The sequence below is a fragment of the Falco biarmicus genome, chromosome 7 (assembly GCF_023638135.1).
Source record: "Falco biarmicus isolate bFalBia1 chromosome 7, bFalBia1.pri, whole genome shotgun sequence".
In the NCBI taxonomy this organism is placed as follows: domain Eukaryota; kingdom Metazoa; phylum Chordata; class Aves; order Falconiformes; family Falconidae; genus Falco; species Falco biarmicus.
Window position 1 is genome coordinate 12,329,818 of NC_079294.1, and position 27,266 is coordinate 12,357,083.

Sequence of the window (27,266 nt, forward strand, 5' to 3'; positions counted from 1 at the left end):
AAAGTTCCTACCATAAATGTGACAAATGACACTTTGGAGCTTTCAAGTTAACCAAATGTCTATACCCCTAATTATACATATGAATGTATCTATATCCAAGTCAGTGTACAACAGATACCTAAAGAAAAAGATATTTACAAAGACAGACATACAAACACAGACTCCTTCTTACCTTGGAGGAAACTCCAAATCCCCACTCTAATTTTTCAATTGCTGAATTAAAAAAGCATGTAAAAAAGTGCAATGTAAAGTAAACGTAAAGTGCAAGGTAGGTTCAGCTGTAATAAGAACAAGTATTTGTGATCTGGGTCCTGTTGTTTTTCAGTTAACTAGGTTTGTTTCTAGCAGAGATCCATAAGTTTCCTTAAATTTTTACTTTCGTATTCCAGGCTTTAGATATCCTACTATGATAATTCATTGGCTTCAAAACCTCATTATACCGCAGAATAAAGATAAACGATGCACAACTGACTACCCAGCATTTCTGTCAAACCAGTGCTGTATGCCACTTTAGAAAACAATCTCACATAAATTAGCCCAAGTTTATCAGTTCTGAAGAATAAGGGAAGAAAAGTACTGCTGTAAGTTTTGATTATGGTAGACTTTTTCATTTCAGTAAAATAGGACATTCAAAATACTCTGCTTACAGCTGACAGTAAAACTGATACATCTGGAATTTAGGATTGATGTTGCCTCCTTTCTGGAAACTGGAACACCCACAGGTGTGTGCAGAAACTAGCAAAATCTACACTTCTATCGACTAATGATGATGTTGCCTTCTTTATAACAGGTTTTTTTCCTGAGGAGTTTAACGTACCATGCAAATACCAAAGGATGAATCCTCACAGCTGCCCACATGCACATTTGAAAGTCAAGGTACCAGATGAGTCACTAGCCAGCGATTGAAGAGCACACTGCAATTCTGCATAGTCATAGCTAAGAGAACCTAGATCCTCCAGCTCTTTCAGTCCATTTCATCCTAGACAAGTCCTTCCTCTTTCAGTGCCTTTATACTGGTTGTTGCACCACTGGAAAAGCCTATGTCTTAAGCTGAACAGAGCATTCATTTCAGAACTATGAAAAAAGGGGGAAATTAAAACCTTATAAGTTTCTTCTAAAGGAAAAAGGTGCTTGTTTTTTCATGAAAGAGAATTCAGTGCATCAGAGTTGCATCAAACCATCTACAGTCAGAGTTCAGGCTCCCAAATTACTATACATCCAAAGAGTGTCTGAAATACTGTCTTGAAAATGAGCTTTCCATGAAGTTCGTCTACCTGCAAATTTCCACTGTCTATTTGGCCAGCTCAGATATATTACCGCATACACAGGATTTTCCTTCCTGCATTTGTCTAAAGCGCATTTCATATGAGAGATTTGTGGACCACGCTCTGAAGGAAGTTCCACGATTCAATATAAAAATTCTATTTGTAAAGAGATTCTCTGGCAGGCCAGCTGTGCTGTACTGCTAAATCTGGTTCTTACTTCCTTTGAGAGTGCCCTAGGTACCCCCAAGGCAGTTCTGAAAGCTCATACTGTAGCTTGGGAAGAAATTTCTCAATGTGATGAAAGAGAAAGAATGAGAAAATTTTGAAATATTTTCTAATTTACAGTATTTTTTAACTGTTGGCATTGCCAAGCTGAAACTTAGAAATTCGATGAGAATTTTGAGAAAACAAGCCACTAGAAGGACACATCAGGAAGAGAAATCTATCTGGTTTATTGATAACCTAGTGTTATTGAGTAAAGCCCAGTTTCATTTCGAGGATCTTCACTTTGCAGGTACAATAAGTCCATAATAAAGTTACTGATTTTGAGAAGAAATGAAAGTAAATAATTTGTCCATTCTAAGCTTTGCTTGTGAAGTTATGTTTTGTTACTAGCAACAGACCATGCACGTCAGCTTAGCATAAACTTCTGAAAAGTAACGTCATGTAGACCATGTCCTGAACTTATTCAGACTGTATTTAAGGCAAATCCCTTACTAAGAATCAGGGTTCAGCTCTGTATTTTTGTACACTGAGAAATGCAGAGAGTTTTAAATTTCTATTGTGTTATACATGGAGTATCCAGTCCGACAGGCAATGCAGCACAGGGAAAGGTCAGACTCGTGACCACATCAGTGGGATGGCTTGTGTGACTGAAATTACATGGGATTATGCAGGATTGGGTCATATAATTACATACACACACACACACACGCACATATATATATAAATAAAAATATATCTATCTATATAAACTCTTCAATTGATGTGAATAATTGAGTTTTAAATGTTTTAAAACTGGTGACCTTTATGTTAGCTACACAGATATATTCCCTAAAATGGTGGATGCCAAACTTCACTAAAATTTGCTGAAACATTACCTAGTTACTAAATTTGAAATCCACGATTAGCATGCAAGAAATGTACAGCATGTCATGCTAAGAATTAAAAAAAATCTCACTTATTTCTCAAAGTATGAATATATTGCTATGTATACAGTTCCCAACAGAGGGATTTCAGTTTTCCTTGGTAGCTTTGCGCACAGCAATATTCTTGTAGCAGTGGAGTGAAGGAGGGGGGAGAAGAAGAAACAGTCAGTGTTCTTTGCAGGAACCTATTTCTGTTAGAAAATCAAAATAAATCAGTACAAGTTTGTCTTCAGAAATATGGTTACAAAAAGAAAAAGAACAGAGTTTCTTCCTGTAAGGCTGTTCTGAGAAATCAAAGCCAAAGCTTCTAAATAGTGAGTTGTGTTTTAAAAGAAGGAAGTAGCTTAATTCAGTTTGAAGAGGAGATGAAGAAATTGTGTATCAAAAGCAGTCTTTTAGCAAAGTCTCTTACAAAAGGACATTTTACTCATGTGCATATGCATTTAAAAGCTACACTATATTGCGTATTCAGGTAAGTATTGAGTAAATAGGAAATGATGAGATCATCTTACATATTCACACAGCTTCACAAAGAGGCTCTTTATAATTGGTGAAAATATTGAGGTTACATCTGCTGTGCTATTCACCCTTCTCCTTGAAATACCTTTATCAATGACTGGATAGTATTGATACTAAATTCCCCTTGTGATAAACTTATAAGAATATTTTTAATTTACTGCACGAGGATGAAAATGCCATACTTAATACCATAGTCAGATACTTAGCTGCAGCCACAAGTACTCTTTCTACATTCACAAAACTGGCAGACGAAACATGAAAAGGAATACTGACTCTTTAATCTCCACTTCTCCACCTAAGGCCCAAGGCAAGCTGACAGGGTAACTTCGTTCTGGAAACAGAGGGTTTTTTTTTTATTTTTTATTTTTTTAATTCTGGATTACTTTTTCTTCTGCTTTTGAAAACTGTGGGCTATGGGGGAATGAACCTGGCATAGACTTAAAACAAGAACAAGTTTCTTTATACGAAAAGTTACAGTCCTTGATGCTTACAGGAAGGTCATTTTCAAAACCCACAGGAAAAATAGCATCACAGCCAGAAAGAGTGCATTAAGTGCCTTATTTGCTTGTAACAGAGACAGTTTTTCATTTATAACAGCTCCGAGGATCAAGCGAGGCTTTGATGTTGGAAGGACTTTTCTATAGATTTTGCAATTAGTGAATTAGAAGTTTTAAATAGCAGGTATCCACAAATCGGATTTTAGCAATGAAAAAAAATACTGAGCCATATTTAGGAATGTTAAATGATGTTTGTTACTTAAACAGAATAAGGAGCTAGATGGTAGGAGACTTGTAGAAATTTGATGAGCAAACGTGTGCCATCTATATCATTCTCCACAAACACTTCGATTTTGGATCTGCTACACAGGGTGAGGTGAGGATGAGGGGAATGTAAGCCAGGACAGTGTGCAAATGCATTCTCTATCCACCAGGCCAAAAGTGTGGCTTCCACAGCCGATTACTTGGGGAAGAATGCCACCTGCACATCACAAAAGTCCCCTTGGGTCACATCACTCTACCTCCCCTCACTGCACACAGTTGCTTACCAGCCCTGTGTGACCTACCGTATCTCAGAGTTCTCTTAAGAAAAACAGAAAGGTGATAACTGTTTAGAAGAATATTGGTTCTGTGAGGCTTTAGAAAGCTGCATGTTGGTCACACCATATGACAGGAGAAAGCCCTGAGTGCTCACAGAGAACATTTTTTCTGTGTTTGGGTAAATGCAGTGTATTGTGTCAATAACACTGGCTGAAACTTGGCTGGTAGCACGATACGAAGATTAGACAGTAGTAATTGCTGGCTTTATTTAAGTTTATTTAATCAATCTTTTCCAAAAATCAAGCAGTAAATAGCAGGTCAGATTCATGAAAGAAAACTGGTACCCCACGGGTATCCAGACTCCTACCTAACTTCTTCATTCTCTTGGAACAATTCTTTTAAGCATATATGGTCATTCTGAAAATGCTAAACGTGGGAACTGATTCATTGCTTACTTCTGCAATATGGAATACTGTTTAGTCTTCCAGTGTGAGGATGTTACATACATAAATACCTGACAAATGAGGCAAAAAATAAGTATCAACAACCTTCCGGGGATGGGGTGGGGTGGGGGGCAGCAGGGAAAGCCTTAATCAACCATTTAGAAAAAACTGGAAAGCTTTACAAACTAAGCAATATTTTTCTTGCCTCACTTTGCTGAAAAGCAAATGTTAAAAGTGGTCTGAATCAAACTGTAAAAAAAATGTGGATTCATATTAGGATCGAAGTTTGTAGCTCAACGTCATCACTTGCCAAATACAGTGATAAGTGTCTTGCATGCTATGTGTCCATCTAGGGAAGAGAAGTAACTAAATAGTGAAAATAGTTTGGAAAAACATTTATGGATTTTGTAACCTATCCTAACTCCCGAACAGCAGTACTCCAGCCTTCTGATAATTCCTAGCCTCTGCTAGAGATTCTGCCTTCATTTCATTCCATATTAACTCAGATAAGGACCAGGAAGATGTTTTGTTTAAAATCAGCACTATGTTATCAGTTTACATGACATCAGTTCACAGCAGCAGTGCAAAATTATTAAAACCCAGCAAAGTCAGAAAACTAATTATTTCTAGCATTAAGCACAAATCGCCACCTTCTACTTGAACAGACACATTTTTTTTCTTCCCCTCTCCCTTTCATGGTGGTTATAACACACCATTTGCCTGTAGTCCACCATTTAAAATTATAATTTTATAATTATGCTTACCATTAACTTAAGAATATATAATTCTAGGTAAGATATTTTAAAACAGCATGCAGGTATTGATCAAATATAATGGCAAAATTGTAATATAGCATCTAGTGATACATTGCATTCAATCTTCCATGCATGCTGTAAGCTTCCGTATCAGAAAATATTTTTTTTGTTTCTATAGACAAAAATGATGTAGATAAACTAAATAAGTGTAATGAAAAACTGCGCTGAAAAATGAACACTAGATTTGCCTACCTAGGATTCTCTAGGTTTTCTTCTCTCTTTCTTAACTTTCTTTTCCCTCAAGATTTGTCTGTCTCCCCATGACTTCTAAAACTTCAATCCTGCCATAAAGTGATTTCCTTCTGCTAATATTGAAACGGTCGTTTAGAAACCGAAGCCCGCTTTGAACACCAACTTCAGACAGAACTTCCATTATCATTAATGAACTCACTCTGTTCAAACTGGAGGGGAAAATGAAATCCCAGATCCAAATTTTGCCCTCAGCTACTAAAATGCAACATCAGAGGAGAAATTTGGCCCTGCTTGCTCAAGAAACTTAAATCTGTCCTCCATGTCTCCACTAACATTAGTGTCCATCATATGACAACCTATGTAAGATTAATGGCTTTAGAACATAACCCTTTCCATACCAAATGTATTAGCAGACTATACACAACTATATCTCCTACAAATAGGAAAAGGGACAGAAGTTTCACAGAAGCAGATTGGCAGCAATATTAATTTTCTTTTTGATTTTCATAGGGACTGGATCTCTGTAAACATGCTTTCATTTCTGGGATGAGTCCCTGTTTGTGTGCTTGGACCAAGTGAAAGGAGTGATTTTTCTCAGCCTAGTCCCTTGAGGAAATGGATCCACATCACAGTGTCATGGGGGCATGCCAGACCCTTCTAACCACCAAAAGTTTCATCACAATCTCACACTTGGCAGTAAGTGACATTAGACATATTTAAAGCATATTGTCCCTTTATGCAGGTGCCTTGTAAAAAGAAAAGAAAAGAAAACAAAACAAAACTTTTTCACCTTTCTCCATAAGCCTTAGAAAGATAGCTTCACACTAACCAAAGAAAATTCCTTGTAAAATAAAAACAAAAGGACTTCTGAATTGTCACAACACTATCCAAACTAGCCGGCTGCAGCAAGGCTTTTACCATCCCACACCAGGTTAACTTCAATAAGGAGCTCCCACACCTTGCCCCAGCACAGCCACCAATTCCCCACAAGGTTTCAAAAGTTCATCTACTGTTCGTGCTGTTTCTCTGTCCTCTTCATGTCAGTCCACCCACTTCTCGCCTCTGCTGCATCTGGATTCTTCCATCTCTGGGCTCCTCTTCCATCCAGCCTCTCCTCATCTGGGCCTCCTGCTTCTCCTGGGACCTCTCTTTTCTCTCGTACATCCAGGGCATGCACTCTCTCTCTCTCTCTCCTCCCTCAGCTTCTTCCATGTCTCTCTTCATCCAATGCTCCTCTTCATACAGTCCTTCTCTTCCATACCCCTTGGAGCTATTTATCTACTTAGCAGGAACCAGCCACAGCAGCACATTATCCATGTCAGCCAACCCACCGCCGCTGAAGCCAGCCCACAGCTGTATATTATCAATGTTAATTAACCCAGCTTCATTCCTCTATAATTCCTCTACACTGAACAAGTAAACATCTTATGAACTCAGAACCAATACCTCGCAGTCCATGGATGTTGGGTAAAAGGCTTCAGATGTTTGCCAGGGCATTTCAAAAGCCCACTGAGCCAAAGACCCGAACACCAGCCCACTCGATATGTAATCAGACATCAAAACCAACACTGACCTGCCACTGGCCACATCACTCTCAGATGGCAAAGCCACAAGTGATTTATGTAGGTTCTTTCAAATGAGTGCTAATAAGACTATTGCCACACTGTCATATGTTTGATACATGCTACAATTTTACTGCTACTATTTTCATACCCTTCCAGCTTTGAAAACTGTCTCCCTCAGAGACACAAGGTCAACAGTTCAGATGTTCAAAAATTAAAAGAAGAGAAAAACCCCCAGTAGCACTAACGTTTCTAAAACTCTGGAAAGATCTGCAACCATTTCTTCATACCTTCACATAGTGACATTTTAGGATGGAGTATTTCACAGTGTAGTAAGATACAAACAAAATCTTTAATCTGTCCTTGGATTTTCAGTGGAGCAACACTCTTTCTGACTTAGACTACAAGGTGATGAACACTTTTGGTCTCAGTAATCTTGGAGCAAACATCAGCAATGAAGGTAAAAAGATACGTGGCTGAAGTACTTTTTCCCTTTAAAATGGCATACATTTACATTATGTAGCAAAAGTCACCATGGAAATACTTTAGTGAAGGTGAAGCTGCTGGAGGTGCACAGCAAAACCTTTTATTCCCATGGCTTTGCAATTTATCATATGCTTCTGTAATCTATCACAAGAATAATATCAAAGCATAAATTCATCTTTGGGTTGGAAATTTTGAGCACAAAGAGACTAAAAAAAATAAAGAAAATTATTAAGGGAGTAACTGGGAAACCAGAGGTTCCCAGCAATAGTCAAAGCTCAATCTTCACTCTATAGCCCCTTAATGTAGTAGCTGTAATTACGCAGCTGGCACTACATGCATTTTTAATATAAAAGTAGAAGAGTTTAGGTGTAAATTTCAACTGACTTTGAGCTCTGGAAGACTTACAATGGAGAGCCTACAAACTGAAATGGGAACATACTAATCAGTATTGCATTACATTTAATTTGAAGATGAAATAGCATCAGGAATTAAAGGGTCATTGATGCAAACTATATCTGAGGCATCTTGCAAAATAGCTGTATATTGCTTATCTACAGAAGGCAAAACTCTGCAATTAGGTTCTGCAGCTAATGACTTAAATAGCTTAGACGTTTAGTTTTGTAGAGTTTTCTGGTTTGTTTACTATCCAAAAGATCTGATGCTTCTGATAAACTGTTTTATATACTATACGTACAGAAAACATTTGTCCAATAGTATACAATTTGTATGTGAAAATCTTAGCCACAAAATATCATGAAGATTAGATTTTTTGGGGGATTTAAAATGATATCTGAATATTTATATAGGTAATTAGAATACCAAATATTACAATAGTAACAACTGCCCACAAACAGAAATGTAAGCAGCGGTATACATTCTCATCTTTCAAGGAACGAACCAATCACGAGTTAATAGTATATTGTGGAGAAAACAAGGGTGCATGGTGTACATAATTGCCTATAGCAGTGTTTCCCCCTTTCTTCTAAAGTAACGAGCTTTGGTCAGAGAACAGACAAAGAAATTAAGCTAGACAGACCAGCATCTCTTATAACCCAAAGCACCATTTGCAGAAGCAAACACATCTGCAGGAGTTCAGAGCATGGCTAAAAGACAAGAATCATACACACTCTTGGTTGGGTGCACATCTCTTAGGATTCATTAGGACTGAAAAACAAACACTGGGCACAGGCTAAAGTCAAAGTTCTTGCTCCTTTTTTTCCTTGTATGAATAAAAAAAATACGGTTTTTTATAAGCTCCAACTTCTACTTTCTTATCTCCTGATCACTCATCTTGCTCTACCACCACTATCTCCAGTCGAAAGGGACACAAGGATGCCAGTCTCCAATGAAGAAATCTTTGCTGGCCCATATTATGGATAGAAAGGAAGATTGTGCAGGTGGTCAGACCAACACTTCTGCAATACTTTGTAAACAAGATATACTAGACTGTCATCAGGATGCCAGGCAGGCTTGGTTTAAGAATTAGCTAAACACCAGACATTCTATCAGCCTAATTTAGAATCAATCTTGCTTTTTAGTGATGATAATAAACTTGTACAAACATGAGATTCATTTGTATATTTTAGCATTTTACTTCAGTCCCAGAATGCAAAACCTGGCATTGGAATCAGTTTGATTTTTTTGGTGATTGAAGATATTAAGCACTACAAGAGCATTGAAATTTCGATCTGATTAGGATAAAAATTCCTCAGGATCAAAACACTTCTTTTTTTCCCCCTACAGTTTTACTAATTGTGTGCTACTTGACATTGCAGAGTTATTCCACAGCATGATAGCAAAATATGTGAAGTGTATTTTACTGTTAGAAATTATCAACTCATTCTATTTGTTTTTCATGTGTTTGAGGTTATTAAGAGAATAAAAAATTATAACTGATGTGCATAAGTTAAAAGGGTTAGTTCAACTACAGTTGGTAGGCTAAACCACTAAGCAATATTTTGTACAGCAATAGAATTTTTCTACTGAACATACATAAAAGAAATCATGAATATATAACTGATTTAAAAGCAGACTGAGGGGGTAATATCCCTTGAAAAATAGGGGAGCCGTGAAAAAGGTGAATGTGGAATAGTTTATTTTCAGAAAGACTGGATTATTCTAACCACTGGAAACCAGATAAAGTAGATCAGAGGGAGTGCTACCAAACATACTCATCAGAGACCTTTGCTTTATGGGAAATGAACTGCCCTGGCTCACTGTTCCTGAGGAATTGTATTTCTTATAGCTGTAAATCAAATCCTGAAGAAACAGGATGATATTTTCGAAGCAATAGCTGAGGACAACAAGTATCTTTTTTTGTCAGTGTCAGGTTTCTGAATTTAGACCTCAATTAGGATTCCAAAATGAAAAGGCACATATTATATACCAATATATACTTGTGACAGTGTAACAACCAATATATTAATTTTCAAATGGTGGCATGTTCTATATTTGTCCAAAAGTATATTCACGGTCACCTTCAGAGGTCTTGACTTTGATCCTTCCTTGCTGCTTTCTTAATGACCTTCATTGAACATTAAGATCAAGTACTTGATGTTCAATGAAGATCGTAATTTTTTTTCGATTAAATGGAAGTTGTATACCTCTACAGCATACAACATCCATTCACTCTTACCAAGAAATGTACTTCTTAAATCAAAAAGGGACTTTATAGACCTTTGTGTGATAACAATATCAACCAAAGAGAAGCACATATGCATAGCATCGTACTCCAGAGAGCAGTGAGTGTCAATTGCTGAGCATTATGGACAGTGCTAGGACCTGACACAACAGGAATTTTATTAATCTGCTGGCTTTAAGACCAGGGATGATTTTTTGTCTTTGGAACAAGGGCAGTTCTACCCATGCAGGGACTCATGCCTTGGTGAAAGTGCAAGAACTGTCCTATGCTTGACATGCAGTGCAGCCCTGCAATGTTTCTATGCAGACCTAAGTAGAAAAAAAGGATCCGTTCACCTCCTCATTCTTACAAATGGTAAAGTAGAACAGGGGGCAGGAGGGGTCTTTCTAGGGTGTTCTAGATGTGTTACTATGAAATGTAAAACATTCAGCTTCAACTCTTTCATGCCACATATCCTAATGAAGAGCTCTGTTACACAGAGCTAGGATTAGCTACTGTATCTGAGCCAATGTACAGCTAGACCTGAAAATTTTGAGGGCTCGGATTCAAACTCAGGTTGTTGTATCTTAGCCAGTGCCGTGTGTCAGCTAAGCCAGCAGCTGAGCCATGATGCTGGATGGGGTACAGGCTGTTAGACTAGAGAACATTTTTACTATAATTTCTGAGAGACTTGATTTATGATAAATGATATCTGACTGGATTTTACCAGCAATTTGTTCAATAAACACAGCAAAGGTGAACAAACAAGAAGTTTCCCAAACTTCTGAAACCATGAAGCATTATAAAATGGGAAACAGCTTGATAAGGTAGAATTGTAACACCGAACAATTGGCTGGGAGATTTGTGAAAAAGCATGATGTTTGAAAGCTTGAATGAAACAAGATAGAAACAATATCCCTAAACATTTTATTTCTGTTTGAAAAAACCTGACACTTCAATAATTTGTGGGATCACTACCATGTATTATTGTTGCAAAAAAATGCAGGCATATGAAGAGTTAGAGTATCAATGTTGTTTTATTAATCCACAAGGGCATCAAGCTATAACTAACATAAATTTCTAAGTAGAAATCTGATCCTAATGGAATTTTTGCTATTTTCTTCACTGGGGTCAGAATTTTACTCCATATAAATTTGCTTTTTTAGGGCATAATCCCCATGTCCATTGAAGCCAATGAAAGCTGTTCCATTGACCGTACCTGACCTTTCGTTAGGGCAGCAGTTCCCTTACAAAAGATTGTTGTCACTGCTATAGTCCTGCAGACCTTCTTCACCATTATACTTGTAATGGTCACATTCCTGAAACTGCTTTTGTCTTCTTTTATCTGAGATAGCATTAACAAGGCCTGTTTTTCAAAGTTTCTAATGGGCTGCTATGATCTGAAGCCATCAACAGCCCTCTTGATTTTTTCTGTGTGATTTTGTGCAACATTTTCTTCTTTGCTTGTTTTCCCCTTTGATGTCTTTGAATAACCTGGATGAGAAGGCAGGATGTACTGGTCTTACTTTTCCCATTTTTGTCTGATATGTTGTCAGTGACTAGGCAGAGTAGCAGTTTTATTTGTGTTTCTTTTTACCCTTAGATCTACCACTACAATTTAGGATTTTTTTTGTTCTAATCTTTAAAAATTATTTTCTTTCCTGTAAAAATCAATCAAGATTTTTAGCTGCATTCTGCAGTCCTTCATCAAAAACAACCCTTTCAGTTTGCTGCTTTCTCAAGTCCTGCTTCTACTTTTAAATAGGGCTTTCTAACTATTATACTAACTTCCACTTCCTCTTCAAAAAATTGCATTTTTTTTTTTTAAATTGTAATCTTAAGAAATTATTTCCTGTGTTGTACTGGCAAATCTGCATTGTTTATTTTGGGGAACTGCAGTTCTGCTTGGTTTTACCTTCCACAGCCAGTGCCTGCAAGTTCCTGAATTTTATTTTTAATTTTATTTTAACTAAACAAGAAGCATTTTCTCTTTATAGTTTGGTTTGAACTTGATTTTCTAGGATGGACAAGTTGCTATGAAGTGTCTTGGCATTTTGCAATTTCTTTCTCTTGGTTTTTCTAAATGTTGGAAAAGTTGAGTATCTCTCTAGGCAAAGATATGAATCACTTCAGCTTCTGCAGGACTTTACAATGGGCAGGTATACTTCCTGAGCTATTCCCAAGTTTAATTTGAACTTGAAGGCCTTTCATCCAGAGCATGAGTTTGAACAACATGAAAAGACAAATGCAAAGTCCTGTACCTGGGATGGACTGCAATGGTACAGACTGGGGACTGGCTGGGTGGGTTGTGGCTTTGTGGAAAAGGACCCGGGGGTTCTGGTGGACAGTATGCTAAGCATGAATCAGCCGTGTGCTCTATGGGCTGTACTAAAATGTATGGAATGGAATCCCACTATGCTGGAAGCTGCTAATGGGAGAAGGTCCCTGTCTTTATAAAGCTTGCAATCCAATCAGCTAAACTGGACATACAGTGAGAGCAGGAACACGGTAAGGTGAAGTGACTTTCTAGAAGTCATTCCTGTCTCCAGGGTCTCCTGAGTCCTAGTCCAGTCCTCACACACTGGACCACACTGCACTCACACTGTCTGCATAGGTCTCTAAGTTTTCTGAAGATGAATGTTTCATAAAGCATATTCTATTTCAGAGAGAAGTGGTCATTCAGAAGATTAAGGTCTTTTTCAAATGGGATGTTCATCTCTGCCAGGTGGTATGTTAAGTCTGAGTCATAAATATCTTTTATTTCCTCAGTCAGATAGTGCAGTGGAAGTGCAACTTGTCATTTTTGACTTCCAGTTTCAAAAGCACCATGTAAGTTTCTGAATTTGTTCCTTCATTTCTGAGCAACTGACATATTCTCCTGGATATTAAACGCTCAAAATGTAAATGATGCAAAATTACTTTGTTTATCATTTTGGATAGTTGATTTTTTTTTCCCATCCACAGAAATGTAGTTAAACTGACCTTCTTATGTCAAATGCACTTTACCTTCTAGAAACTTCAGGGACTATTTGAAAGCTTTACAGAGCTTGATACTGTTGTTGGCTGCCATATATTATTGTGGAAGCTGTCCCTGCTCTCCTGCTTTCCAGTTGCAGTTATTGTCCTATCTTCCCTTGCAGATCAAGCAAGGTAATTTCAGACTCAAGATTTATACTGCCTTCTATTGTAGTCATATGGTTTTGTAAAAGCAAATTAAGTGTGGCTGTACTTGGGCTGCTACCCTTTTATTAGGAAATGCTCGCAGGACATAGCACAAGGGGAGTAGAGTTATTCAGATCCGGGACTCTGAATTTAAAAGGCAGTTTGCAGATAGTCTTTTACATTAAGAAAAACACACAAGTCAATCATAAGTGCAGTCAGTCACTGAAACTTCCAAAGAATTATCTAGCTTTACTGCAGGCACAGATAAATTAGAGATTATGGGCCTAAGTCTCTTTTCGTACCAGGGTAAATCAGGAGCGTCATCACTGAAGTCAACAGATCTCAACAAGAAAAGAATTAGGCCCTATGGCTTTTAATAAGGGGAATAAAAAGAGTTTAATTACAAGGAATCAAGCTGAACCTCCCCCCATACACAGGCATGTGCACATGCTCTCTGGTAAGGTTTGTCTTTGTAACATTTTTGTTCTGTTATCCTTATCCTGATCAGATACTACCTGTGTACAAATAACAGGGGCTTAGATGCTATAGGGATGGGGGCCATCTAGATGTTAATACATGGGGTGCTTAAAACACTGGTAGAGCTGTAGCTCAGTTCTGTATTGAAAAAACTGGTGCAATCCCAAATATGCCACAGTTTTTGACTTCCACGTTTGCCACAGTTTTTGACTTCCATGTTATGACTCAGAAATAAAAAACAGAGGAGTTCATTTTCTGTGCTAGAGAAGGATTTTCTCACCTAAGCGATACCTTTTTTAAGGAGTAAAATAATGCACAGAACATGTAAGTGAACAGCTCCTGGAAACCCTGGTAATACCAATATATTTTTTTATTTCCACACATGTGAACAAACTTATATGTCTATAAAAAGACTTGAAAATAAATCATACAAAAAGCTTGAGTCACCCTCTATGAAACCCTATGACAAAAAAAAAAAAAAAAGCAGGTACAAGACAGAAGACCCCAGTCATGGAATACAAATAATAGTTCAGGAACAATGAAGTGTTGTACCAGATTATTTTGACAAAAATTGAAGTACTTACAGTCTAAGTGACTATGTCTGATGCCTTCCACATCTTCAGCATGAATGAAGTGGTAACATCTCTTTCCTACAATATCTACAGGGGTCAGATCCATGTAATCACTAATCCTAAAAAAGAAAAAAAAAATACAGCCTATAATTCAAGAAGGAAAAGAATACAAGAATGGTCAAATGACTCAGAAAGTGAAATCTGCTAAAAAGTTTTTCCACCACTATAGTAATTTGAATGGAATATCTGTACAACCAAGACAACTTTAAAGGGAAAAAAATAAAAAAAAGAAATAAAACATTTTTTAAAAAAACCTTGAAATCATTTTATCCATTTAAATAAGGGGAAAGTTAAATTCTAGTGCATATTCTTCCCGTAGCATAACACCAAGACAATATAATTCCATGAAATTGTAAAGCATTAGCAACAGTCTAAAATCCTCATTAAAAGACCAAGATGATTCAAGGTTACATAATAAAGTAAAAACATGTTATGTTTATACCAAATGATTAGAGACACATTGCATTTCAACAGATTGGTCTTCTATTGGGTATATTCATGAAAAAGCTCTTCAACCATTTCTTGGCACCAAGTCCAAACTGATATTTCAAGGGATATAATTTAAATGCTGAGACATACAGATGCCTCAGGGTGTTATCTTTTTTAGTCTAATTCATTTGGGAGCTCAGCTTTCACTCTGGGCCCTTTCAACTGGGACTTTGTTGTTTATTGCACACAGAAACTTTAAAATCTATTCTGCAGACCTTTGTGTATGTGCGTCTGTCTGTGTGTCTGTGTGCTTGTGTCTGTGTGCGTGTGTGAACTTTTATTGTGGAGTGCCAAGATGTCAACGTCCATAAATGCAGTACAGAAAATAGCAAAACAGCTGGAAAATGCCTTGCTCACACAAGCATTTAAAAGTATGTCTGGTTTTCTGGAAAAAAGAATAATTTAGGCTTTGAAATATGCTGCAATGATTGGGATTAAGCCCACTTTGCAATTGTAAGATATAATTGCTATCCATTTAAGGGAGTTGTAAGAAACACCAAACATCTTGATATAACCAGATAGCTGAAACAACTGGAGCATGATCCTGAGGGAGGCCAGTGGGGAGGCTAAACCAGAAACCTAATTGTGTAGATCTGAGGGGTTGCCAGCAGGCAGAGAGGGCAGACACAGCCACTGAGGCACTCACTAGCAGAGCTGTGTCTGCCTGGGTGTCCGAGGCAGGGAGACTAGAAAGTCTAGACTAGAAAGAGTGAAGGAGAATGAAAGCATCAGACAGCACCAAAGTAGCACTGGAGTTTTGTCCCAAATGAAAAAAAACCAAAACAGACAAGAAAAACATCACAGGTAAAGCAGGTGGACTCAAATTTGCTAGTAAAAAATGTCAAATCAATTTAACACAAAATACAGCAGCCTTCTCCCACTTTCATGACACAGTATGTTGAAGGATGTGCACTTTCAAACAACTGCCTAATAGCTATAGCACTTAACCAAATGTAAGATACCTGTCTGGGGATAGCCATCTAATGTTTATCAGAAACTACAGTTGAAAAGCACCTCTCCTGCCTTCTCAGTGAGGACAGAATCACCAGGATAAAGACAAGTCTAGAATGGTGGCAATGGGACTCCTCATCCCTCCTGCTGAGTTCTTCCACTTTGGTTGCACAGCGAATTATGGGCTGGGAAACAAAGGACCTGGGATCTCTGCCCAGTCATAAGAAACCTCACTGTAAGGAAGGGAGTCTGAGATTGAAAGGTTTCTGTCCGCTGGACCGTGCATTATCTTTTTATATTAAACTAAGTGTAAAAACAGTCAATGGAGCAGGAACTAGAACTCAAGTCTCTTCCCCTGTCATGTCTACACTCTCCACACAGGCACATTTGGATGTCTCTTCTCTGGCCAAAGAACCATGTGTTTTCTGTTAGGAGGTGGCTCTGCTTCAAGATCAGGGAGAAATCCCACCCTGCCCAGCCTAGCAGAAAGGGGCAATCTCCACGCAGGCCACTGCCCTGTGATGTACCCAGGCTGCGAGTGCTACAGTTCACAGGGTTGACATGGAAGATGATAATTCTGCTTCATCCTCCGGTGCATTGGACTCAGCTGTATTTGGTTTCTCTGCAGCAGCATGTTTGTGTAAAGTCTTCACAAATAAAAATGAACACAGTAAAGCAACTGTGGAAGCAGATTCACAGTCTCTTGATTTTAAGGTTGTGCCAGGGGAGGTTTAGATTGGATATTAGGAAAAAGTTCTTCACTGAAAGGTTTGTCAAGCATTGGAACAGGCTGCCCAGGGAAGTGGTTGAGTCACCATCCCTGGAGGTACTTATAAAACCTGTAGATGTGGCACTTAAGCATGTGGTTTAGTGGTGATCTTGGCAGTATTAGGTTTATGGTTGGATTTGATCTTAAATATCTTTTCCAACCTAAATAATTCTATGATTCTATAATATTAAGAAAAAGCTGTTTCAAACAGACATATGAAGGACACAGTGAAGGACACAGGACACAGGATTTTTTCTTTTTTTTTTTTTTTTATGACAAAAGTGGAAGAAGAAACAGAAAGAATATGCAGATGTAAGTGATGATCACTAGCAAGCAATGACACCAAAACCAGAAGCAAAAGAAATTATATCAAATAAGGACACTCATGCTTCTATCAATGGTACCAAAGATGGAAAATAAATAATTTGCATGGAGAAAAGAAAGAAATGTTATAGTGTATCTTAGAGCACTAGTTAGGAGACAGATCTTGTGGCCTCTGAGCCCTTCGACAAAATAAAGCAACAGGTTGATGGGTTAGAACTCAGTTCTGTAAAACTGTAAAAAAAAAGCACATGCTTATGTTTGAGCAGATCTGTGGTTCCACTGACTTACAGGACTGCTAACATGACTGAAATTTAGAGGTTGGTATACGGTACAGTGCTTCGCTGAGTTAGGACCAAATTGTGCACACATTTTTAGGCCTGAGGCTCTCTACACAAGACTGTTTCTACATGTCTGAAGAAACTATTGGCAGCCACGGTCATGGCCAACAGGCCAACCCTCTTCCATTTGGAAACCACCATATTCACCGGGTTATTTCCTTTTAGGCATATATTAGCAGATATGGCTATGGCAGTCCACATTAAACTGAGCTATGGGCTCTCTCCAGATGGTCTCCAATCACTAACAGTTGACACTGAAAATACACAGAATGATGCTGTACTCTAGCAGAAGTCTCTTTATTTTGCTTTTAGTTATTTATCACTGTCTAAGATGATTTGTCCTCTGCAGGTGCTTTTGCCACTCCATTGACTAATAAAGGATTAGAATATTTTTGCCTAGATGGTGAAGCTCAGATGACATGAACCCCACATTTAGAAAACAGACATGGATTAACAAACCACAATTTAGGCAACAAAATTTTACATCCCCATTTAACATTCTCTGAATGAAATATTGTTAGAAATAGCCGGTGTTGTAGCTAACGGATCTTGTGTCAAAGGGAAGCTAACTGTTGACTAGTTTGTGCACCGAGCCCAGGATTCTGCAGATCTCTTCATTCAGAGGAAAGTAACAAGATGCGCCCAAAGACTTGAGTAATGTCACTCCTGCTCCCTGCTGTTGCAAGCAGGCAACGACTTGGAAAACTAGGAGTACTATTGATCTCACCCCTGCTGATCCAATGGTCCACTGTGAGCATTCATTTCAGTTAAGCAGCATGGCTTCTGCTCCATACTCCCCGCAGCTGCCAGTAACTCCCCATTGCTCCATAAATAGTGCTTACAGCTTCCTCAGCGTGGATCCATTTTTCTCTGGTTTCATCAATGTTGTGCTTGCTTTACTGTGGCACCACAAAGAATTTCCCGTCTGCCCGCAAGTGCCAGGAGTCAAGCCCATATATTCAGGATGGGATACTTATCTCCTTTTCTATAGTCCCAGAAGAGAGATTGCAACTTCCCTGACTCGTAGAATGGCCTTGGCAAATGCCCAGATAATTAATCTGACAGCTCCAATCAGCTATTCAGTTAATTCCTTCCCTTCTTCTGTCCTCTCCATTCTTCCAGCTTTTACAGTCATATTCTATTTTGTACCTGCTATGAAATCCAAGTCCTGTCAATCTTACTACAATTTCTATCAGTGAAAATCCTGCTGCCTCAGTGAGCTAACATTCACCTCCCAGCCCAGCAGAAGTGTTTCTACTATTTGAAATTCCTTTTATAAACTATTTTTAACACTGAAACAGGGGCTAAAAATGGAACTATTGCACCATAAATTCAAGTACCATCATATGCATTCTACCCTAGCATATGAGAGAAAATACATCACAAACAAGGAAAAGTTGCTTTATAACGTTGCCTTTACCTTCATGAATGAAAACCATTAGTAAGCTCAACACTTTGTGTAAGTCAGCTGGTTTACCATAGTTTACCATGTGTTATCAGCTCTTTCTATGTGGTTACCAATCAGCACTCCACATCTGATGGATTTTACATTTTTCATTGATGCCTTTCTCAGGCATTTGAAGGTTTTATTGCTACATGAATGTAAAGGGAAGGTGTGAGAAAAATGTTTAATTAAAAAAAAAACATATACAACTTAGGGCTCATAAAAATGCCAAACTGGTGGCAGAGAAAGTATATGTCTTTCTAGCATGGCCCACAAATTCATATCATACTTGACCTGATGGAGTATATTTTTCACATCCGTTTGACTCCTGTCTTTTTGATTGAGGTTGCCAACAAAGGTGACAGTAAGTGCAGGTGATTTGGTTAAAAGGAAATTTGTTCATTAAGAACTGGACAGATACCAGCAACTCATTTCACAGCGGCCATTGAAAAGCCCTACAGTGGCAGCAGACTTCCATTGCTACCTAGGTAGGTCAGAGTCAAGTCAAAGACTAAGGCAAACGGTTTCTTCTAGATCCTTCTGCTAATCCCCAGAGCTCTTTCACCAGCTGCCTGATGGTGCAGAATCTAGACGCTTAATGGGTAGCGTCACCGCCAAAAGCTCAGCCCAAACTTTAATACTGTTACTGGCTTTCTCTGCGACCTTGCTCAAGCCACTTTCTACAGAGCAGTTTTTCCAGGCCTAAAAATGAGAATAATATATTCTCTTTTAGATACTGCTTTGGAAGTTTAGATGAAGTGTTCTCTCTAATAGCCAAGTAATATTATTAATAATACTATTGTGGCAGTTCAGCAACATGACAGCGAAGATAACCTTATAACTGAAATCCAAGATTATTTAAAAATATTTAAGGCTCTGATTCAACAAAGCATTTATCTCTTTGTATAAAAGTTTATATTGTTGTGTTATCCTGATCATAGGTATTCTATTATGACTGAGAAATCATGATTGCTCATATCAGAGCCTCCGCTCTTAACTTCCAATATGCTACAGCTGCTGTCACATGAAAAGCTTGCATTATTCATCTTGTTTGTTCCACTTTTTGATGATATGTCCCCTTGACAAAATTTGGTTTTGGCTGCATTGCCTTCTCACTTCCTTTCCAAACTTTCGCACATACCTCAGACTTCTGTCAATGGACCCAAACTTCTTTGTTACTTATATCTTCCTTAGATCTTCACTCTGCTCTAAATACCTGTTCCTTAATTTTATGTGTATTTTTCACGGCTCTGAGGACACCAATAAGCCTTAATGGTCTTGATCAGCCCCCCTGGGTCTTTCTGCACCCTGCCCATGGCCCAGGACCCCATGTCAGCCCCCGGGGCCATCAGCCCCTGCCCCAGCAGTGCTGGTGCCACAGCAGGGCCCGTGTCCAGCTCCCCACAGCCCTGCCCTGCCATAGGCCCTGCCGAGCCAGGCCCGTCCCCACGGCTGTGCCCAGTGCCGGGGGCTGGGGCTGCCCTCGTGCCCCTCGCTGCCCTGCTCCGGGCTGGGGCGCTGGGACGGGCCCTGGCTGCCAGGCCTTGCCTTGACAGACCCTCGTGGGTGGGCAGCTCCTGATGCCAGGGACACCCAGCCCCCAGGGAGCAGACAGCTGAATTTAAACCCTATCTTCCACCTTCCTAGATCACTTGTCGCTATCACATGGAACACAGCCCCCCCCTCAACCAACTCCTCATCACCTGTTCCCATTTCACTGCTGTCTTTCCCAGTATGCCCTTAACCAATTTTATTCTACAGTTTTCCCACCTCTTACTGCAACAGATCCCACCTCTCTAGCTTACTATCTAGGCCATCTGTGCTTCTGTTCCATTAAACACTGAGCACGATGTGCTGTAATCTGCAAATTAGTTAAAAATGGAAAACTTTAAAACTTCAGACAGAAAAACTTGTGGAGGGGAGGACTAGGGAGCATAAGGACAGCCATACAGGTCAGACCAGCGTCTGTCTAGTCCCACATCTTGCCTCTGAGAGGGACAATGAGATATTGCAAGCAGGGAAAGCTTAGCGGAGTCTTTCCTGGTCCATCCTCCCCTATCCCAGCAAGATGTCCTGCAAATTACAGTTTTTAATTTACCTTTATTCTCTGAGAATGTAATGGAAATGAAGGTGATGATGATGATGACAGTGACGTCTATGCTCTCATACAACACCAGGATGACGTTGCAGGAGTCACAAATGTCAAAAGTTTTTGCCAAGCCCACGGAACAAAGAATACATACAGCTAAAACAAAGAAAAAAAGGAGCTAAAAGCTGTACCTATTTTCACAGTAAATGATATTGAGGTCCATATTCACACGAGTGACAAACATGTGGCAGTCAATCCTGACTTCATTAATTGTAGGAGGTGGCAAAGCATGAGCAACGACAACAAGTCCCATGATTTGGCTTGGTACTGTCCGTCCGTGGGACAGTGACACTCTCAGACGTAACCGGCCTGTTATATGAATCACCTGAAAAATAAAAACAATAAAAGAAACCCCAGTGAATTCTGGATGCAACTATGACATCAGTTTCTTGTAAAGGATAGCATTACTATTTCCTTACAAACCACTTAAAACAACCAAAAATTGTACTAAGTAACTGCCAGTATTAGTGTTAAGCTTATTAATATTGGCTATCAACATGTCCTATATGTCCTCATGGCAAAAAAGAAGAAAGAACATAACAGGCAAATGGTTCACATTCATCAAACAAAACCCTCAGAACTCCTGAGGTTTTGATTTTTTTTTGGTGGTTGTAACAGAAAGAAAGAAAGAAGAAAAAGAAAACAAACTAGAAATTCAATAGAAAAGAAAGTGGGATAAAACTGAAATAACGAAGGTAGAAATTAATGAAATATTAATTTGATAACATTTGGAGACAAAAAGATCAGCAGTTTAAAAAGTTTTCCAGAACGAATTTAATTGAATTGCTAGTCACCTCCACCATGGAGACACCGCTCAGAGCTTTAGATTACTTCTTTGTGGTTGGCAATTCCAGAAGCAACAGCCTAGAAGTGATCAATGAGCCCAGCTGCAGGATGGTCTTCTTGCATCCAAAGCAAGCTTCTTAAGAGCTGGTAGACATGCAATGCTTTTGCCTAGTACACCATGTATGTGTAGAGATCTCTGGGGGCAGATCTTTCCCTATTCACAAGATAATGCCAGAAGATGCCCAGGAGATCCAGTTGTACCCCTGGAGAGTGCAATTCTAAGAATACTGCCTGAAATGGAGTAAGTTAAAACTCTGGAAAAAGAACAATCCACTGCTTCCAGTTTCACTCCTTCAGGAGTTCTGTGGATAAATAAAGGGGTTGGTTTTTTTCAGTAAAAGAATACACATACATCACTGATGCCAGATATCAACTGAAAATGGAAAATGCAGTTCCTGTACTCATGGATAAGAGAGCCATAAGAACTGGGAATTGCAGGCTTTCCCAGATTTTCACCCTCGGAGCGTGTTTGTTACAACACCAACATGAAGGGGAGGCTCAGAGGAGATGGGGGCCCCCTTCACTGTGATCCCAGACTCACTACCTAGAGGTCAACAGAGATGTTGCTCGGTACCAGGTGCACTGGAGAAGGTGACAGAGATGGGATGTAGTTACAAGTCCACTGATACTCATCTCACAAAGACAGCAGCCAAACTGTGCTTCTGATCTGAGATTGATTGTTAACAGAAAGCAAGAGAGAAGAGAATCTTTCGTTAATAAGACTTCAAATCACAGTGCATCCAAATTCAGATCTAATTCATGCTAGCAGATCTGTGATCTAAATCTTGAAGTTTGCTTCTTTTTTTAACCTAATTATTAAAATCTCTCCTTTCTCTGCTATTTTACATTTTGACTCTAGCCAGTGAATCTGAATGAGGAAAGTGATTAGCTGCTGTGTTTGTCCATTTCAGCTGAAGGTTTCTGACCACCCACATTTGAAGTGATTATTGCCTAAACTCACACTTAATGCACCTTCCAAGGGCAAACTATTCTATGAATATTTGAAAAAGTTCCTAAAGGCAAGGATGCAAAAACACCATTTCAAACATACTTTATTTTTTTTTCTCAAGACCTCATTAACTAATGAAGAAATAGCTAAAAGAAATAGGATTAACTTCACAGGAGGGGCAGTAATAGTATATTTTGCTCCTTCTAGCTAGGCTTGCATATACATCTGCTTTTTATCATTATCTGTCTCTTTTTATCATGCAGTTTCAGCTTACTGCAAAAATTCAAATCTGTAAATGCTTGGAAAAATGCTGATAGATAACTAGTAATAATGTGAAAAATAATCTTATACTGAACGTGCTATGCAAAAGTATTGTTTTTCTGTTGTTTTTTCATAAGAGTCCTTATGCTAATATGTTTGAAGTTGGCACTGTCACTTGAGGAAATTTTTAAGATATATCATACTTAAAATCCATTTATCTCTTCATTGTATTTTTTTGAAACCTCCGTGTCATTTGCAGCTAAATATCAACATGATTTGTTTTTGAACAACTCTCTATTCAGTCAGCACATCGTTTTTTTCTGGTTCCTCATCTGAAATACACCTCGGATGCTGTATTACCCCAATAGACCATTCCAAACCTGCCAGACCCACCATATATTAACATTGTTGAATTTCAAGAGAGTTTTCTTCCAGATTCAAATTATCTAGCTTGTTCCTAGCTCTATCATGGATCAAAACATGTTCTAAATCCCCATGTGAATTCAAATTTTAGGGGTCAGCACTCAATTGCATTCTGATTCTGTACACTGGGAAATGTACAGCAAACTGTTCATCAGTTCCAGCGCCTGTGTGCCTCTAAAGAAACAGTATTTCCATGCCTGAAATCCCTTTCTGTGACAACATTAGTCAAACACACCAAGTGGGAAATCTAATTGGTAGTAAAAAACAATTCTAGCTGTCATGACCTTGTCTACATTGTGAATATTGCCACTTCTAACACTGGTTCATTTGAACTGGGATTAGGGGTGATAGGAATTATAGGGTCAATTATCTCTGGTAGCTAAAATTAATCTCTTTATAATTCAATCCCACAGCACTAGTCTATCATAACCTAAAGCAGTATTATGACTTTAATGAAGCTAAATTGCAAGAATAAATTGTTTTATGAAGGACAATACTTGGATGCAGAGGTAAATATCTACCAAAAATTTGCTAGGAATATTCTGAAAATCAAAAGTAAATGCAGCTCTTCTGTGCAGTTTTCTTTATAAATGCTTTCTTCTGAAAAGTATGCCACAGTCCATATCCATCTTTAAAGTGTAATTGTCTTCTTTCTAATAACACTATATGAATAGACTTGCACATTTAGATGTCACAGCAAGAGAAGACAGTGATACTGTGTTCTGCCGGTTATAAAAAAGGTGGGTGAATGCTACACGCCTAATCACAGGGATTGTCTGAAACTTTTTATATCAAGAGCTGTACAGATTTCCCCAGCATTTCTCCATCTACCTCCTAAATAAGATTAGTAGTAAGACTCCTTTTTTACCTGAATGGGAGCTGGACTTAGTTAACAGTATGGAGACTTTATTGCTTACAAACTGTTTATTGGCAGGTGTTATAACTTGCATGATGATTTAATCCTATAGAAGCAGAGGGAAATCTTATGGTCAAAATAAACCTTGTGGCCTGATCTAGACCAGGATTTGACATAGGTCATTCTGACTCATGTTATTGCTTGTGGTGAAACCTATCTATATAATAGTTATACTTGGATAAACAGATGGATGAACCAAAAAGCATTCTGTAACAATAAATCTTTTAACACTGTTAAATGAAAATAAGACATATGTAAAGGTGTCATGCTGAAGCAAAGCAAATACTATTAAAATCTTCTGTACTGTTTAATTGCTTTGTTAAAAAAATTCTAAATCAACTTTGCCTGGCATTGGAGAAAAAAAAATCATTATTTGGCTTTTATTTTTAGCTGATTAGAAAAGGGATTTGCAAAATATTTTAAGTACATGTAAACACAGTTTATGAGTGTGGGAGTGTTAACAAGCCACATTGCTTGGGCAAATATATATTTCTTTTCCCTGCCATATGCTCTCTTTAGTCATCTGTTAGCGGTAAGCGCTTAGATGTGCTCTACTGATGTCTACTCATTATAAACAAGCACATCACAAAGACCTTGATAAAACCTTCCCTCTGTCAATAGTTATGGAAAGGAAAGCCCAGCAATTGAAAAACACATCTGGAACCTGCTCATCATCCTTTAAAGCTAAATCTCACCTCTGGAGATGGAAATATTTTCTTTGTCAAAAGACATCTTTAAATATTACATCCATTTTTTCACATACATGTGATGTCAGAGTAAGGACATGCATTACCAGAGGCTATAAAAACCTGCAAGCATGAAAAATCTGTGAATTTCACCTTTCAGATGTCTCTGTGTTCTTCAAAACTTAAACTTCCATTAGAAAGAAATTTCTAAACTATTTCTTTTGTTCTCTGTGTAAATCAGTATGCCAATTTATTATGGAACTGAAACTGCAGCACTGGCAGAAGCGCTCCCTCCACCTCATTTCTCTTAATGAGATATTAAATTTGAAGCCTTAAAATTATTGCTTAGACCCAAATTTTGAGAAGACTGTCACATATGAAAACATCCTAATTTAGTTTATGTGCCTAGATATTTATTTAGCTGTCTTACAAACAACTCATACATGGATTTATACAGAAGCAAATGTGATTCACAAAGATACATATATATATATATATATGCATGTATGTAAGTTTTGGTCTCCCAAAGATGTTATCTTATACTTCCAAAATCAACACCTAAATCTTTAAAACACAATTAATTTGAACTGCTAAAATCGGCTGAAGAAATATTTTACAAACTATGGCCATGTTCTTACATTTTTCTTTTGAAATGCTGTGTTCCTCTTCACTCACAGATGCATGGACAGACACCTCAAAACCTGCTGGTAACACTAGTGAGACAAATGTTTTAACACTCCACAAGGTAAAGGGTTCCTGTATGGTTTCAGGTAATTTCTAAGCTAAGACTGAACATTTGGAAACAGGCTTTTCTCTGGACTTCTCAAAGAAACAGAGTCCAGTCACATCTGGAATTCACACAGTGGTATTTTAAATGTTTTCCTTTTCTGACATCAAAATATATCCATGCCCATCAGCCTAAACTTCAGTGCAGGTTTATTTATTTATCACAGTTCTCTTCTTTCCTCCCTGTACCCCACTGTAGTTACTACAACATTTGTATTTGTTTACGTTTTCTCATGGTCAGAAGCCATTTATTTCTGGGGTTCCACAGCCCCATCCTCATTGTGACCAAAGCCTACTCTCCCCATCTTTGGGAAAGCTTTGGGAAAACACATCACTTGCCTGTATTTACCATGCAGCAACAGCTGGGATCAGAGAGGTCCAGTAAGGCCTTTATGTTTGCAGTTCCAGTAATACTCACATATCCCATTCTCAGACTTACTGCATTTCTATAAACACTGCTGTATTCCTAACAGGAGGTCCCACAGAGCATGACATTTTGGTGTTGAAAAGGACTGAGCTGCTACAGCTGCAATAAGTTGGATCATCCCACATATGCAGCACGTTTGATGTGTCCCGCATGAATCCAACTTGCTGTACACACACAGATCAATTCTTCATCATGTGTACAGTTAGCTTCACACAGAGAAGACACATTGGACTTGCAGCATGAGCCATGTAAAGTAGTTTGCACATTCTCAGTGGCCACTCTTTGGGGATTCCTGCATGTCTGGAAACCTGATCAATCACCCCTCAGATAAAGAAGCTGTGAAAGGTAAAGTTTGTGGAGGTATGTTCTTGCTACATAATGTTAGATTTACGATTTCTTTTCATCTACAAAATAACCATAATATAATCTTGTCCCTTGTTAACATTGCTCATCTCCAGCTTCATAAGTATCATCTACCTTTTCTCTTGGACAGCATAACAGAATAATGTATCTACTTACTACTCAAACTAATTACTGAGAAGTAACTATTCTCAACTCTGATTTGATTCAGAAATTTGTTGCTTTGATTTTAGATGCTGAAAAAGGGCTTGCATGTTGAAAAATGTTTGTTTTTTCTGACTACAGTAGCTCGTCTAGTAAAAGACATTGCTTCTACAAACATACCTTGTCCTATTATATCAAGTCTGCACCAGAACAAAGGAAAATAGTTGTTAGTGCAGCTGTCAGTGAACTATTCTGAACCATGGTGGATAAAAAAAAAAAGAGACTAGGCAGTAACCTATGACCCCTGAGAAATAGCTTTGTAAGTAAAATGTAGTCCGTCTTAATTCAGTTTTGCACTGAATGCTACCTGAAACACTGTTAAGAGTTGTGGTCTTGAGTACCCATTCAAAGAATATGAGTTTGATTTCAAGGAAGGCCAACATTATTCCTAACACATACATAGTTTCAAGGTCAATAGCCTCTTTTCCATCTACAAGTACATTTCAAATCCCCTCAAATACACCTGCAAAAGACAGTCTGAAAATGGAAATGGTATTTACATTTAAACAGCATTATTTGGTTTCAGGACATATTTTATTGCTAAAAAGTCAATACTAGTTTTTGGAGACACTCTAGGCTTTTTCCA

At 38.3% G+C, this 27,266-nt stretch overlaps 1 protein-coding gene across 1 annotated transcript in view; it reads right to left on the reverse strand.

Moving 5' to 3' along the window:
* Window positions 1-27,266, reverse strand: part of NPAS3 (neuronal PAS domain protein 3) — a 613,103-nt gene that overhangs the window by 11,866 nt on the left and 573,971 nt on the right. Inside the window, exons 7-8 of the mRNA XM_056347593.1 lie at window positions 20,954-21,147; window positions 14,311-14,417 (exon numbers count right to left, since the gene is read on the reverse strand). Of these exons, the coding sequence (XP_056203568.1) occupies window positions 14,311-14,417; window positions 20,954-21,147 (301 nt within the window). The remainder of the gene's footprint in view (window positions 1-14,310; window positions 14,418-20,953; window positions 21,148-27,266) is intronic.